The following is a 16495-nucleotide window of genomic DNA, read 5'->3' as shown; positions in this document are numbered from 1 at the left end:
TTTGTTCAGGGTGCTGAGACCCCCCCATCCCCCTCACAGCGCTACAATTCCCAGAGGTTTATGGGCCAATCTCCCTTCCTAGGGAGCGTTGGGAACTGCAGCTCTGTGAAGGGAATGGGGGGGGGTCTCCTTTTTAAAAAACAGTTTCATACTTCCTTCATAATTTTAAAGAAATTATTTCATTGTGTCAAACGGCTGATTCATAGCAGTCTCTGAATCTAAAACGTACAGCTAAATTTTAAAACGCCAAAGGGCGGCGGGGGGGGTGTTGGTCTTGTCGTTGATTTTCTGACAGCTGGTCTAAAACCCAATATGCATCAGGCCATTTTTTATTTTTATTTTTTATGCTGCATGGAGAATGCCAACTGCTTGGTTGCTACATATGGGCACAAGGCATGAACCCAAAAAACGTCAAAGGTAATTTATTGGAAATTTTACGCCACAGAAGGGTCTCTTCTTATAGAAATTCCTATATGAATGCCTGAGTATAACATTCCTTCCAGTAGCACCTTAAAGACCAACTAAGTTAGTTCTTGGTATGAGCTTTCGTGTGCATGCACACTTCTTCAGATATCTGAAGAAGTGTGCATGCACACGAAAGCTCATACCAAGAACTAACTTAGTTGGTCTTTAAGGTGCTACTGGAAGGATTTTTTTTTGTTTTGACTATGGCAGACCAACACGGCTACCTATCTGTAACTGAGTATAACATATAAGCACCGGCTAATTGTGGAGGAATGAGAAATGGTTAAAAAAAACCATTGATGGCCTGGTGGAAAAAAAACCAAAAAAATACATGCCTGCCATAGAGTTTACCACGAGCGGCAACTCCAGAGGCAAAACAACAGAACTGTAGTTTCCCACACAAAAATGGTCAAGCCTCCCTCCACAGCGCCACCTTGTGGTCTCTGTGAGTATACCACTAACACCACCCACTGTTCGTTCACAGCCCTCGTACTTGATGGCAGTGTTTGCACCCAAGTGTCTATACTCCAGTACATTAAAACACAAGGTGGAATACAAGTCTTAAGAAACAAAGATTTGTAGACAGGGCAGTAGAATAGTTTAAAAAAAAAAAAAAAAACAATTCTTCAAGTTTAAAGCCTACAGACAACATTACTTTCTGGCCACTTGTCCTTTGGGGATGCTGAATTGCAAAGCACGGCTGCAGATGGAGCGTAGGGGATCTGCTTGCAAGAACCCTCCTTGCTGCAATACTTCCAGCAAGGATAAGGAAGATGTGGCTCCCCCAGATGTTGCTGGCCTCACCTCCCATCACCCCTGACACTTGGCCTTGTTGGCTGGGGCTGATGGGAGTCTGAGCCCAACAATATTGGGTGTCCCATCCATGACTCCTGCAGCTTCAGTCAGCCTAAAACAGGGGAAGTAATCCACCGTGCATTCTTCCCATTTTCACTTTTCATCAAGGCTCACTGTTTCCAGCCTCAGTTCAAAGTGCTGGTTTTGACCTCTAAAGCTCATGTCCCCTATATCTAAAGGACCTCCTTTCCTATATGAACCTGCCCAGACCCTGAGATCACAATCTGAGGTTATTCTGCACATCATTTCCAAGGGACGTCCAGAGGGTGGCGATGAGGGAACAGGCCCTCTCAGTGCCAACCTTGCCATCGTTTCAGCAGCAGGTAAGAGGATTTTTGTTTTCCCAGAAATTTGGGCCAAGCCGATGATATCATGATGCCCTATTTGTTAAATCTGCTTCTAATTACATTTATCATGTGATTTTATCGCGGCACTTTTTACTAGGTTGTAAATCACTTTACAGTGATAAAGGGACGTGGGTGGCGCAGTGGGTTAAACCACAGAGCCTAAGACTTGCCGATCGGAAGGTCGGCAGTTCGAATCCCTGCGATGGGGTGAGCTCCTGTTGCTCAGTCCCAGCTCCGGCCAACCTAGCAGTTCGAAAACACAAAGTGCAAGTAGATAGATAGGTACCGCTCCAGCATGAAGGTAAACGGTGTTTCCATGTGCTGCTCTGGTTCGCCAGAAGCAGCTTAGTCATGCTGGCCACATGACCCGGAAGCTGTCTGCGGACAAACACTGTCTCCCTCGGCCAATGAAGCGAGATGAGTGCCGCAACCCCAGAGTCGGTCACGACTGGACCTAACGGTCAGGGGTCCCTTTACCTTTACCTTAAATCACTTTGGGACTTTTTGTAAGAGGGCCACAATACGTAAAATTTAATAAACCTAACACTAAACCAAGTGGCAATGTAAAAACTGAGACCACCGCTAACTACTGATTGTCTGCAAAGAATCTCAGAGGCCCAACACCAGAAACTTAATCAGCAGCACAAGGGAAGCTAAATCTATTAATGAACATCCTCTGCTTGTTGTTTTTATGCACATTGTGTTAATTGCATGCAAATTAAATATGCAGAGAGACAAAGTTCCTCCAGCCCTATTATTCCCTGCTGGCATGTTCACTGGAGCCGGAAAAACTGTCCAACTACGCTTTTGAAGAAAGGGGGTGGCGAAATAACTGAGGTATGGTGCATATTTGTGGAAAGGACACTAATGGGAACCAGGAGACAAGATACTACTGACCCGTACACTGTAGCGCTCTATTCTGTGGAGAGCAAAAGGGTCAGCTTCACCACACCTGATAGCCTTTGAATGACAAACATTTATAAAATATGACTTACAGAAAGGTAATACAGAGCACACAATGTCCTGATATAACTAATCATATTCTCCAAAGAGAATATGATTTCCTTTTCAGGGAAGCTTTCCAGATTACGGTTTCAGTCCTCCTCATCAGGTGAGAAAGTCTTGGACTGGTGGGCCCTTACTTTGAAAACTACACAAAGTGGCAAGAAAAAACGGGTGGAGCCATTTCAAAGTCTGAAAAGCAGAATTGCAATCTCTGTGTCATTCTAAGAAGAGCTGTTCTTTTTAATGTATATAGCAGGGAGCTTTTGAGCTTAGCCAAAAGCAGCAAAGGCTTCAGGAGATGCTCACCGTAAGAGCTCTGTTTTTTAAGTGAGGCTGTTTCACCGCCAGAACCGGTTCTGGAGGAAAACGTCAAGAGAATCAGTGCCGAGAGTTGATCTATGTCCGGCAAACTCACGCCAAACAGACTGGACCACTTCAGAATGCAGGTGGTGGGGGTTTGTCACACTTTTGCATACCCTCCCACATTCCTTTGAAACCCTTCCATTTGCAGAAAACTAGCACATCAGAGGAAAAGGTTGCCGCTGATACTCTTTGGCTACTGGCCAAAATGCCCAGGCTCCACCTCCACTCTCAGAGAGGCATTGTGCCTCTGAATAATAGCTGCTGCTGGGGAACCCAGGTTGGGAGAGTGGCTGTTAATCTCAAGTCCTGTTTGCTCACAGTCATCTGGCGGACCGCAGTGAGAACAGGACACTGGACTAGATGGGCCATTGGCCTGATCCAGCAACCTCGCCTTGTGTTCCTAATGTGCTTTTTTAAATAATAAAAAATGAACAAGGCGTTTGATCAATGTGGAGGTCTTTAAAATACGAAACCCTACTCCCACCTGCATTCTGGAGCAGAGCCATCAAGAAAAATCACTGCCATGTGCTTTTGCCATTTAGCCCAGATATGTCCCCTTTGGGATGGAAGGCAGTGGTACCTCAGGTTAAGAACTTAATTCGTTCTGGAGGTCCGTTCTTAACCTGAAACTGTTCTTAACCTGAAGAACCACTTTAGCTAATGGGGCCTCCCGCTGCTGCTGCGCCGCCGGAGCACAATTTCTGTTCTCATCCTGAAGCAAAGTTCTTAACCCGAGATACTATTTCTGGGTTAACGGAGTCTGTAACCTGAAGTGTCTGTAACCCGAGGTACCACTGTATTTAGATCTCAAGACGCAGAATTGATCCGAAAATCACCAACTGATGTGCTGGTAAGCTGGCAATTGGTGAGATGTCTAGCGGGCTCCCCTCCCCTTCCGTCCCATTCCCACCCCACCAGGCTTTTTCGCCCGCTAGCTTCCAAAGGGGCTTGTGTGCTTCTGAAAAAGACTCTCCAGCAGGGAACCCCCTTTCCCCCCCTAAGACAGAGCTTTCCAAACTTTCAACGTCGGCGACACGCTTTCCAGACGGGCATCATTTCGTGACATGGCAATTCAGTCCCACTAGCAAACCGGAAGTTAAACGGAGCTGATTTCCATCCCCGGGAGGAGCGTTCACAGCGACACGCCTGGACACCATGGCTGACACACTGAATGTGCCGCGACACGCAGTTTGGAACGCTCTGCCCTCCAGCAACCTGCTAGCTCAGCGGGGCCGAGTAGGCCAGTATGGGGTAGTCCGCCTTGTGGATCTTCTCGTGTCTCTTGTGGTGGGAGCTGTGGCTGAAGCTCTTGCCGCAAAACCGGCAAGCGTACGGTTTCTCCCCGGTGTGGATCCTCTGGTGCTGGACCAAGGTCGACTTGTCGGTGAACCTCTTCCCGCAGCTGGAGCACACATAGGGCTTCTCGCCCGTGTGGATCCGCTGGTGCCGGAAGAGGTTGGAGCTGACGCTGAAGCTCTTCTCGCAGACGCTGCACTGGTAGGGCTTCTCGCCCGTGTGGATGCGCATGTGCTTGATGAGGTCGGCGTTCTGGCTGAAGCTCTGCCAGCACTCGGTGCACGTGTTCAGCACCTCCACCTTCCTCCTGGGCTTGGGCTTGGCGCTGGCTGCGCAGGCCCCGTCCGCCTGGGCGGCAGCGCCCCCCTTGCCCAGCTTCTTCCCCGGCGGGTGGCGCAAGTGGTGCTTTTTGTGGGAGCTGCGGCTGAAGCTCTTGCCGCAGTCGATGCACTTGTAGGGCTTCTCGCCCGTGTGGATGCGCTGGTGCTGTGTCAGGTTGGACTTGTCATTGAACCGCTTGCCGCACTCGCCGCACTTGTAGGGCTTCTCGCCCGTGTGGATCCTCTGGTGCCGGTTAAGGCTGGAGCTCACCCCGAAGCTTTTCCCGCAGTCGGGGCATTTGTAGGGCTTCTCGTCGGAGTGCGTGCGCCGGTGGTTGACCAGGCTCGAGTTCTGGCTGAAGGTCTTCCCGCACTCGATGCAGATGTTGGGCTTCTCCTCCGCCGGAGCGCCCTGCTGGCACACCACAAAGTCCTTGCGTTTGCGGATGCCTTGGACGGCTTTCGCGGCGGGGCGGGCACGAGGCATCGCCTCTTCCCCTACTCTAGTCTTGCTGTTGCTCTCGCGGGGCTGGCTGCACTCGGGATTGGGGGTCAGCATCTTGCAGGGCTTTCAGAGGAACGGGCTTTGCAAAATGCCTTCCATGGCACTGTATCCTCCTCTGCGCGACTCCCTGTACCTGCAGAAGCATCATAAGAAAAGATCAGTCAGAGTCACTTACGTTGAATGCTCATGTTATGCATATTTACACAAATTTGGAGACCTTCTCTACTTGTGCCCAGATCGGTATGGGAGCTGCTCCACCAAGATGTGGGAAGAGTCAAATCAGGTGGGTTTTCCCTAAACGGCCTCGGTCCTGTATACCTGAAGGAGCGTCTCCACCCCCATCGTTCAGCCCGGACACTGAGGTCCAGCTCTGAGGGCCTTCTGGTGGTTCCCTCATTGCAAGAAGGGAGGTTACATGGAACCAGGCAGAGGGCCTTCTCTGTAGTGGCACCCGCCCTGTGGAACGCTCTCCCTTCAGATGTGAAGGAAATAAGCAGCTATCTTATCTTTAAAAGACATCTGAAGGCAGCTCTGTTTAGAGAAGTTTTTAATATTTAATGCTGTATTGTTTTTAACACTTGATTGGAAGCTGCCCAGAGTGGCTGGGGAAACTCTGCCAGATGGGCGGGGTATAAAGAAATTATTATTAATAATAATAATAATAATAATAATAATAATAATAATAAATTATATACTGCCCTTCGCTTGAAAGATCTCAGGATAGTTCACAAGATAAAAATACAGGGTAAAAGCATAAAATAAAAACAAAACAGTAAAAAAAATTACATCATTCATTCATTTTTAAAAAACACATTTAAAAGGCTGTAGAATATGAATCAGCCAAAGGCCTGGTTGAAGAGGAATGTTTCCGCCAGGTACCTAAATATCTGTAATGAAGGCACCTGCCGAACCTCCCCGGGGAGAGCATTCCACAAAGTCGCTACAAAAAAGGCTTGTGTGTTGCCACCATCCAGACCTCATGTGGAGGAGGCACATAAAGAAGTTCTTCCGATGATGATCACAGAGTCCATAGCACCCCAAGGACATATTGCCCACACTGTGATGCATCTGTAACATTGAGGACCAAGTATGGTTGCGTACACACTATACCTTTAAATTACAAATGACATTTCCCCTGCCAATGAATTCTGGGCACTGTAGTTTGTTAAGGGTCACTGAGCATCGTAACTCTGCGAGGGGTAAACTACCTCACCCAGAATTCACTGAGGGAAAGAATATTCCTTACAGGTAGCATATGTGTGTGTGTGTGTGTGTGTGTGTGTGTGTGTGTGCACAGCTTCATTTCCAAGTAAAAAACACATGTTTTTAGCTTATTGTTAATTTCAATTATATTTTTAATGTTTTAAATTGTTTGTTTCTAACTGTTTCGTACTGGCAATTTTATCGTTTTGTTCTTTCTGCAAACCACGCTGAAGTTTTATTACATTCAAGTGGCAGAAAAATAAATGCTCCGATAATAAAACTAAACATACTTAGACTCGCAGCATGAAATGCATACACGAGTTCATTCATAGGAAGCCAGATGAATGACTTTTCTATTCCAGTTATTCTAAGCCAGAATACAGTAACTACTGCACCCTAGTCCTATTCCAGGAGTTATGCTCACAAATAAGTCAACAACTCAAGGAAGGTGCAGGAGTTACCCTGAGTAGCCATAGTTCTGACACTTTGCATGCTGATTAACCCCTCTCTCCCCAGCATCCATGCACACAGCACAACATCTGCAGGGCTTTGACACATGCAGATGTTTGCATACTGCGAATACCAGAAGGTGGAACGTTTTGATGTGCACAGCATCCATGGTAAGGGGGCTATTCTGTACCTAAGTAAAGGTAAAGGGACCCCTGACCATTAGGTCCAGTCGTGGCCGACTCTGGGGTTGCGGCGCTCATCTCGCTTTACTGGCCGAGGGAGCCAGCGTACAGCTTCCGGGTCATGTGGCCAGCATGACTAAGCAGCTTCTGGCAAACCAGAGCAGCGCACAGAAACGCCGTTTACCTTCCTGCCAGAGCGGTACCTATTTATCTACTTGCATTGGCATGCTTTCAAACTGCTAGGTGGGCAGGAGCTGGGACCGAGTAACGGGAGCTCACCCCGTTGCGGGGATTCGAACTGCCGACCTTCTGATCGGCAAGTCCTAGGCTCTCTGATTTAACCCACAGCGCCACCCGCGTCCCTTCATTCTGTACCTACCCGTGAGTATAATTCCTGAACACGGCTCCAGATTCCTTTGCCAATTTTTCTGTCCTTCCTTTCATCCGGTAACAATCCCAGGGTGAGTTGTGTAGAAAACCACCAAACAATACAATTCACGAAACAATGAGAGCAGGCGGAAATATCGGAACTGACACAAACGCGCCACTCAGGATTCCAAAACCGCCTTGAAAGAAGCCTGCAGGCAGTATCACAACTTAAGAATTCAGCTTATTGTTTCAGTAAGCTCCCTTACTGAACATGGGTAAAGTGGGAATGTTTTCAGGTTGGGACCACAATGCAAAGTCAGCCCAAATGTACCTGAGAGGGGCAGGCCTTCAATAAATGGAGGGGGGCACTCCTCCAGGGAAGACCACCTGAGGCATCTCCTCCCATAATGGGACTAGAAGATCACCCCTGAAGAGGGCGTGAAGAGGCAGGCTGGTATAGGAAGAGTTGTTTCTTCAAGTACTAGGATACCGACTAAACATCAGAAATAACTTTCTGACGCGACAGTGAAGCGGTCTCCCTCCCTCTCCTTCCTTGGAGGATTTTAAGCAGAGGTTGGATAGCCATCGGTCGTGGATGCTTTAGCTGAGTTTCCTGGATGGCAAGGGGTTGCAATAGATGACCGTCGGGGTCCCTTCCAACTCCACAATTCTATGAAACCATCTGGACAGCATATGTCCCAAGGGGCCACTAGGCTTATCTGCGCCACATTTGCCAAGCCTGTGCAGACAAGCAGAGAATCGCGCTCAAGCACGCTGATCTGGCCGTCGAGTCTCTTCTTTTTAACAGACGGCATGCACAAAAGCGCACTGCGATGTTGAAAGCAAGCGTTACCTGGGCGCGAGGCCCTCGGACAGAGACTTGACTTCGGAGAGGACTCCGCTTTCCAAGCTAGCCGCCCCCCTCGCTGCATCGACTCCGGCGTTTGTCCCCCTTCCTTCTCCCCCCCCCACCCGCTAACACCCCTTTTTAACCCACCCGAGCACCCACTGCCGTGGCCACTAACCTGCCAGTGGGCGATTCTCTCTCCTTGGGTGCCCAAGTCAAAGGGGGTCCGGAGTGGCAACAAACCGCGTCGCCTTCGGGGGTCACACGCGCGGGCGCCCCCTCGGAGGGAGGCTCCCCGGCTTGCCTCCACCGCACGGGTGGGGGGTCACCCCCCAGCGCCCACCAGGCGCGGCTCTGGGGGTCCCCGGGTGGCTTCTCCGGAGCGCGGCGTGCGCAAAAGGCACCTTCCCTCTCCAAAAGGCGCACCGACTTCTCCGGGCTCGCAATGGAGGAAGCAGCTGCAGACCCTGACCTAGGAAGCGCAACCCAGGCCTGAGCCGACGAGGAGAGCCGAGCAGCAGCCGCAAGAGCCCTCTGGCGGCCGCAGAGCAAGCAGCCACCTCCGCTCGTCTGTGCGTCCCCGTCGGGCCGCCACCGCCTCCGCTTCCTCCACCGCCTCCACTCCGCCCGTTCCCGGTTTAATTTCTAAAATTAGAAGCCTGGAGCTCGGGCTTTCTTAATCCCAGAGAAGAGGGCGCCTAAGGCATGCGGGGGCGGGAATGGCGCTCTTGGCATGCTCAAGGGAAACGTTTTGCAGACCCTCCAAGTGTCCCTGTTTTCCAGGGACAGTCCCGGATTTACAGAAGCCATCCTGCTTTCTGATTTGATTCTGGAACGTCCCACTTTTCCTCTGGGCGTCCCTATTTTCATCGGAGAAATGTTGGAGGGTACGGGCTCCTGGCTGGAGGAAAAAGCAGGAGCTGTCACTCAGCCCAGAATCTCATGAGAGTCTGGCCTTCAAAGAAAATGACAGAAAATTCTCTTCCCATGACATACCTTCACAGTCTCCCAATTCACGTCTTCCACTATGCTCTTGTGTACTCTGTCCTCACCATGCTGGAGAAATGGAGGATATCCTGTCCCTTTGTCCTTTCTCACTTTTGACAAAACATTTTTTTTAAATCTTTGTTCAATAATAATAATAATAATAATAATAATAATAATTTATTTGTACCCCGCCCATCTGACTGGGTTTCCCCAGCCCCTCTGGGCGGCTTCCAACAAAGATTAAAAATACATCAAAATGTCACACATTAAAAATTTCCCTGAACAGGGCTGCCTTCAGATGTTTTCTAAATTTCTACTAATTTATAGTAGTAAATGTTGGTATCAGAACTGAAAACATAAATGTTTTGAAATCCCCGCTTTCAAGCGCTTGTGCCTGAGAATACAACCCTATTCTGGAAAACAAAACAGTGCTTTACAAAACAAAAGACAGATCACAAAAAATGTAGCTGAGAAATTCTGCAGCCTTTGAAGTGGCAAGTTGCTGGTGGGGGGGGGGCAGCAAAAACAAAAAGTAGAAGAATTTGGAATAACCAGATTTCCAAATTTTTTTCCTTCACCTCTGCTGAGGCTTCTCTTAAAATGCTGAGCTAAAGCGAAATAAGGTGGCATCAATAGAATCTAATCCCCTCTTAAAGGCAGCCAGAAGGGCAAAGGGGACTTGCATTGCTCCAAATATAACCTCATCCACCCACTGCAGCCATCTCTGGCTCAATTTGGACTGTTGTGTTTTTAGCAAGAAGAGCACATATGAGAGCACTCCTGCCTCTGCTCACCCAACTGAAAACGCAGCATGCAAATCAGTCGCACACAAATTTTACCCAGTACTGGGAGAGCAAGGAAAAACAGAAAAATGGAGGCAAATAACGAGGCCACAAATGAATGAATGTTATCTTGAGGTTTAATGTTACAGGGGTGGGGGGTGGGGGGGTGGGAGAAGAGTATAGTGGTACCTTGGGTTACAGATGCTTCAGGTTACATACACTTCAGGTTACAGACTCCGCTAAACCAGAAATAGTACCTCAGGTTAAGAACTTTACCTCAGGATGAGAACAGAAATCGTGCTCTGGCGGCGCGGCAGCAGCAGCAGGAGGCCCCATTAGCTAAAGTGGTACCTCAGGTTAAGAACTGTTTCAGGTTAAGAACGGACCTCCAGAACAAATTAAGTTCTTAACCACTGTAGTGGTACCTCAGGTTAAGTACTTAATTCGTTCCGGAGGTCCGTTCTTAAGCTGAAACTGTTCTTAACCTGAAGCACCACTTTAGCTAATGGGGCATCCTGCTGCTGCTGCGCCGCTGCTGCACGATTTCTGATCTCATCCTGAAGCAAAGTTCTTAACCCGAGGTAATATTTCTGGGTTAGCGGAGTCTATAAACTGAAGCGTATGTAACCTGAGGTACCACTGTATTCTTGATGAACTTCATCTAGAAAGAAACTGACTGTCTCCCCCTTGGAATAATAAAGATCAGAATCGAAGGGTGATAGATTGGAAGTGACCCCCCAAGTCATCTAGTCCAACCCCCTGCAGAGTCCTCCCCCTATAGTCTTTTGGTTGTTACAATATGTCTGTTCTTTTGGCCCACACAGTGCAGAGATTCATTGACCGGGGGGGTGAATGAAGGAACCTGCCCAGCGCCCCCCAACTCGTGCCGTTCTCGTGCTCCAATGCTGCTGGTCCTCCCCCTCGGACCCACAGTCCCGCCCCTCCCTCTCCCTGAGCCTGGAACTTGCACTTCCTTCTAGCTTGTGGGTGCTGCTTTTGTTAGGCATGGACGTAGCCAATCGATCAAAATCAATACAAATTTTGAGGTTCTGCTCCCCCCCAAAAGCCTGCCCCCTGGCTACACCGAGAGGCATAGGAAGGGAGGGGGTCCACCTCGGGTGTCATCCCTGAGGGGGGGTGACAAAATGGCACACTGCGGGGGGGGCACTTACTGTGGGGCCTGGCCTGAAGTGTGTCCGAGCCACGTCTCTCCTGGGATGGCAGTGTGGGGCTTGCGTCTGCCAGGCGGACTCCGTGGGTGGCTTGCCGTGGCAGATCGCCCTGCCCCTGTGGGCGGATTGCCGCTCTGGGTACCAGAGCAGGTAGCTACGCCACTGCCTACGCCCATGCTGGTAGGGTTGCCGTATGTCCTGTTTTTCTAAGACATGGCGTATCAATCATAAAAAGTACAGATACAGTAGGATGAAGGGCAAAGAGCATCTAGCCTAGCTGAGCCCTTCAATATGGAGGTTTGCATGGATTTCTGGCCAGGCCAGAAGCATCAAGATCACTTGCAGAAATTTCCCTAGGAAAATTAGCACCGCTTGTACCACTGAGATGCCCTCCGATGTAGTCTTCTCCATTGATGGGAAAGACGCAGAGGTCAAACAAATGGCACGCAGCAGGGTCACGCTGAACAGATATGGGATGGTTATGCCCTCTCACAGCCTGGAGGGATTTGCTGGGACCAACGAAATACGACCTACAGCCTGGGATGGAGGGAATCCATCAGAATTATGGGGTCAGTGAGCTATGAGGCACAATTCAAGGTGCTAGTACTAGTGGAGAAAACTCTGAAGGGTTTTGGACTCAAGTACTTGAAATAGTACGCTCGAACTCAGGATGAAAGGGAGAAATGTGTTAAGAGGAAGGCACGTTTGGCAAACCCTCACCGTGATCAACTCCCGCCCGGAATCCTAAGTCCTGTGTAGAAGCATGCGTGGATCCAGAATTCGCCACCAGTCACTTTATGGACTCACTGTCAAGACTGTGTTCATGGAAGACAATCTTACTCAGCTACAAGTGATCACCAAAGAAGAGGACCTGAAATAGTGTCTCCTCTAATATCAACCATCTCAGACCCTCGATATCCGTGATGGCCAAACTTGGCCCTCCAGCTGTTTTGGGACTACAACTCCCACCATCCCTGGCTAACAGGACCAGTGGTCAGGGATGATGGGAATTGTAACCCCAAAACAGCTAGAGGGCCAAGTTTGGCCATGCCTGCTCTAAATGGTAGGGGGAGGCCCTGTTGGTGGTCCTGCCCAGTTTGCACTGATCCATGATGGAGACCTCTCTCTGAAATTCACTGGATGAAGACATCCACGGTATCACCAAGTTTTTTCTTTTTCAGGCAGCCTGCGGACCTGGATGTGAAGCCTGCAGCTTTGGTTCTCCTGCGCTTGGTCATCTTCACAGAGACTTTAGAGAGCTGGGGCTTCGCTTGATATGAAGGGCCATAGCTCAGCGTCAGTCAGGGTCAACGGTAATGAAGTAGATGGGCCAGTGGTCTCAATGAGTATAACACAACTTCCTATGTTCTTACGTTATCAGAGAAGCCAACCAGACTTGTGCAAGCTCACTCACTTCCAACAAACAGTTAAGGACCTTAATAAGGTAAAGGTAAAGGAACCCCTGACCATTAGGTCCAGTCATGACCGACTCTGGGGTTGCGGCGCTCATCTCGCTTTATTGGCCGAGGGAGCCGGCGTACAGCTTCCGGGTCATGTGGCCAGCAGGACTAAGCCGCTTCTGGCGAACCAGAACAGTGCATGGAAATGCCGTTTACCTTCCCGCCGGAGTGGTACCTATTTATCTACTTGCACTGGTGTGCTTTCGAACTGCTAGGTTGGCAGGAGCTGGGACCGAGGAACGGAAGCTCACCCCGTCACGGGGATTTGAACTGCCGACCTTCTGATCGGCAAGCCCTAGGCTCTGTGGTTTAACCCACAGCGCCACCTGCGTCCCTTAATAGATCCTCTCTTTTTATGTTTTGCCCCTTCATTAAATATCTCTTTATTCTGCTGCTCAATATAAATACTCTGCACAGTCTCTGAAGCAGAATGATGAAAGCCATAGTCCATTAATATCTGGAGGACTTCTGCCTTATCTTCTGATCACCCACCACAGGAACCAAAGGACACAAGTAAAGAAACTCAGCGGACATTAACCAAAAAAAGCGCCATTTATTTTGTTTGAACGAAATGTACAAAGGTGCTCAAATTAATGTTTCCCACAACATCAGCCTGGAAATCCATCCTAGTGCCAAGCATCCAATGAGAGTGAATGCTTTTCTTGCCATGTAGTCGCATCAAATCTGCTACTTTTTACCAGATTTCTTAATTCCACCTCCAGCTGCAAAAGGAAATACATTACTATCAGGCTTAGGAAAGAGAGTTAACATGTGGTATTAGAAGCAAAATCCAGAAGTCCATCTCTCATCCTGGACTTACTAAGGGCCACATTGGATAAATTGCTTTTCTCCTCATCCAGTGCATATACATAGAAATAAATTGTCATAAGGCAGTCTAAACTCTGAAAAATCAGGTAGCTGTCCAGTATGCATGAACTCCCAGAAGAGATTCTAGGAGCTCTGCAAGGCACTTGTCTCATTTACATTTAAATGAAGCCCTATCTATCTAACCAGGACTTGCCAACTACCATATTTTTCGCCCTATAGGACGCACCGTCCCTTAAGGCACACCTAGTTTTTTTGGGGGAAATAAAGGGGGGGAAATTATTTTCCCCCAGGCGCGGGGCTGGGGCGGGGGAGGCCCGCCCGAGCTTCTCCCGACCCCAGCCCCCAAACAGGCAGCTCTCTGCAAGCCGTGGGAGCCCAGTGCTGGCTCCCGCTGATTGCGGAGAGGTCCGCGAAGCCTGGAGAGCGAGAGGGGTCAGTGTGCACCGACCCCTCTCGCTCTCCAGGCTTCACCGAAAGCCTGTATTCGCCCCATAGGACGCACACACATTTCCCCTTCATTTTTGGAGGGGAAAAAGTGCGTCCTATAGGGCGAAAAATACGGTACTCTTCATGTCTTGGAACCAGAAGGCTAGACCTCGAGAGGTCCGGAGGGGGCAACCTGAGAACGGGGCCTTCTCTGCAGTGGCTCCCCATCTGTGGAATGCTCTCCCAGGGTTTTCCCTTTTTAACCAGGCCGTTGGTTGATTTGATTGACATCCTGTGCCCTTTTAAAATGTGGATTTGGGGGGGGGGTGTAATAAAATTAAATAGGAAACAGGCAAGTGTAAGCACAAGTTTCTAAAAGCAGTGAACAACATACCATGTTAGATCTGTTAGGCTTGGCACATTAGCCCTACTTCCCTAACCTTGAGCTCCTCCCAGTGTCTATGTCTGCCCAGCAGTCATATCGCTCAAGGTAATTCTTCATTTGCATACAGTTTTAGAGAAAACCACTTACTAAGTGGGCCCTTGCCAGCTGCTTTTGCCTTCAACTCTTCAAGTTTCTTCTGCTCTTCCTTCTGTTTTTGCTTGAACGCTTTGTCTTCCTGTTGGGACATTTGTAAGTAACAGCGTGAAACAGCAACGAACTGGAATTATAAATCCACAATGACAACCGAACGATGTCAAAATGAACTCGGACTTCTTTCCTTCCGAAAGGGAAGGGCACTGCTTTCAAAAAGCAGCTGTCGGCACAAAACACACAGTAGTCTAGCCGGCTCATTCTGGAGTGACCACGGATAACGCTATTAGGGATTGGAAGAGCAGTTATGTGGAGCCCACAATACTCATAGTAAGATGCTGCCTCACCAACCATCTCCTCTCCCCGTATTCCTAAACCACAGTTTCTCCACAGTACCACCACCCTTCCTTCACTCTGCACCCCCTTACACGTTTCTCACCTCATCCATTTCCTTTGCTTGCTTCTTGGGCTGTTTCAAAGGTTTCTTCTTGCCACCTGCGGGAGAAGGGAGAGAGAGAGAGGTGATAAGAGACAGACTCCGGGCAATGGCAGGCAATTAGGAGAGAGTCTTGTGGCGTCTTAAGAAATCAACCCGTTTCATAACCTATGCCATGCGCCCACTGTTCTTTGCTTGAGGTGAGAGGGGCCCTGGGGTTTTGAATATTAGGATTTTGGATATTGCAGGTGCCATTGTGGGGTCTCAGGAAAAGCCAGAGGCCTGTTCTTGTCCTGTTTTGTTGGTTAGCCTAACTGATGCCATTTTGCTTCTGTAAAAAACTGCCTGCTTTAGAATTTAGGAGGGTGAACCACAAATATGTCAAGACCTGATAACGTTGCTAAGTGATTTTCAGGAAAATCTCCCTCTGCCAGGCAACTCTCCCCTTCAAGATCTCCAGGCAGGGTGTCCTGTTTCGATCAGTGCAAGGAACCTCAAAGGGGAAAAGGGAGGGGCATGCCTATAAAAAGTATGAACAAAGGCTGTTTGGGGCGGCTTCACAATCACACTGCTGTGTTTTGTTGTTGTTGTTTAGTCGCTTAGTCGTGTCCGACTCTTCTTGACCCCATGGACCAGAACACGCCAGGCACTCCTGTCTTCCACTGCCTCCCGCAGTTTGGTCAAACTCATGCTGGTAGCTTCGAGAACACTATCCAACCATCTCGTCCTCTGTCGTCCCCTTCTCCTTGTGCCCTCCATCTTTCCCAACATCAGGGTCTTTTCCAGGGAGTCTTCTCTTCTCATGAAGTGGCCAAAGTATTGGAGCCTCAGCTTCAGGATCTGTCCTTCCAGTGAGCACTCAGGGCTGATTTCCCTAAGAATGGATAGGTTTGATCTTCTTGCAGCCCATGGGACTCTCAAGAGTCTCCTCCAGCACCATAATTCAAAAGCATCAATTCTTCGGCGATCAGCCTTCTTTATGGTCCAGCTCTCACTTCCATACATCACCACTGGGAAAATCATGGATTTAACTATACGGACCTTCCGCTCTGTTTTACGCTGCTGAATAAACGAGTGATGGTGGGAAATCTCCTCTGTCTATGGCATTTATTGGCTTTTCAGTGACCAAGGCAGCTTGGGCCCGATTAGCGGACCCCAACACCATCCCCTTGCCGTGTGGGTCCCTCTGCTCCCAGGAGATGTGGCTGCTGTTATTTAAGGCCGGGTTGCTGAAGAAGGCGCGCAGCTGGCAGTGGGACCCGAAGCCGCGGTCCCCCCCAGCGAGACCTTTTCCCCGCTTAGCCCCACAACCTAGGAGGCGCCCCCTCCCACCGCCTTCCCACCAGCAAATCTCTGCCAACTGCCGCCCGCAGCCTTCCCGCCATCACTGCCCCTTCACCGAGATTCATTACCGTCCCGTCCCGACATGATGATTCCTCCTCGCTTGCTGGCTCGCTTCTCCCCGATCCTCCGCTCGCTCCGACACCCGAAGGCCCTGACGCCGGGGAGGAAAGGAAAAGGAGCAGCACCAATCCGTCGCAGGTATGACGTAGAGAATCACTTCCGCCCGGCCCGGAAACACCACTTCTGCCATAGAAGCGGAAAGGTCTAGAGAGACCATGGAGATAGACGGGGAAAGGGCTAGAGCGACGCCCAGAATGC

The 16495-nt window shown here is 49.5% G+C and overlaps 2 protein-coding genes across 5 annotated transcripts in view; both read right to left on the bottom strand.

The window, feature by feature from the left end:
• Window positions 1-9028, bottom strand: part of LOC310837890 (uncharacterized protein) — a 51764-nt gene extending 42736 nt beyond the window's left edge. The window contains exons 1-3 of one of the 4 annotated variants that reach the window (XR_014560641.1): window positions 8386-9028; window positions 2145-5289; window positions 1077-1760 (exon numbers count right to left, since the gene is read on the bottom strand). Coding sequence is in view for 2 of the 4 variants with exons in the window: in XM_083725106.1 (XP_083581232.1) it covers window positions 4254-5210 (957 nt within the window). In the remaining 2 variants the exon portion in view is untranslated. Of the gene's footprint in view, window positions 1-1076; window positions 5290-8385 lie in introns of those variants that run through there. The other 3 variants (XR_014560640.1, XM_083725106.1, XM_083725107.1) reach the window with 3 other exon arrangements.
• Window positions 9029-13138: 4110 nt separating this feature from the next.
• Window positions 13139-16398, bottom strand: TMA7 (translation machinery associated 7 homolog). Its single transcript, XM_083725483.1, has 4 exons — window positions 16246-16398; window positions 14837-14892; window positions 14395-14482; window positions 13139-13330 (listed from the first exon to the last, which is right to left on the bottom strand). The coding sequence occupies exons 1-4, from the start codon at window positions 16259-16261 to the stop codon at window positions 13296-13298; spliced, it is 195 nt and encodes a 64-aa protein (XP_083581609.1). The 5' UTR covers window positions 16262-16398; the 3' UTR covers window positions 13139-13295.
• Window positions 16399-16495: the final 97 nt, after the last annotated feature.

This window comes from Podarcis gaigeae (assembly GCF_964106915.1).
Source record: "Podarcis gaigeae genome assembly, chromosome: 2".
Taxonomy (NCBI): domain Eukaryota; kingdom Metazoa; phylum Chordata; class Lepidosauria; order Squamata; family Lacertidae; genus Podarcis; species Podarcis gaigeae.
This window is presented reverse-complemented; position numbering and strand designations above follow the sequence as displayed.

Bases quoted from the DNA above. Each gene is read 5' to 3' on its own strand.
- TMA7 (XM_083725483.1), bottom strand. The intron at 14,483-14,836 runs GTGAGAAACGTG...ATGTCCCAACAG, and splicing joins AAGCAAAGGAAATGGATGAG to GAAGACAAAGCGTTCAAGCA. The intron at 13,331-14,394 runs GTAAGTGGTTTT...TTCCTTTTGCAG, and splicing joins AGCTGGCAAGGGCCCACTTA to CTGGAGGTGGAATTAAGAAA.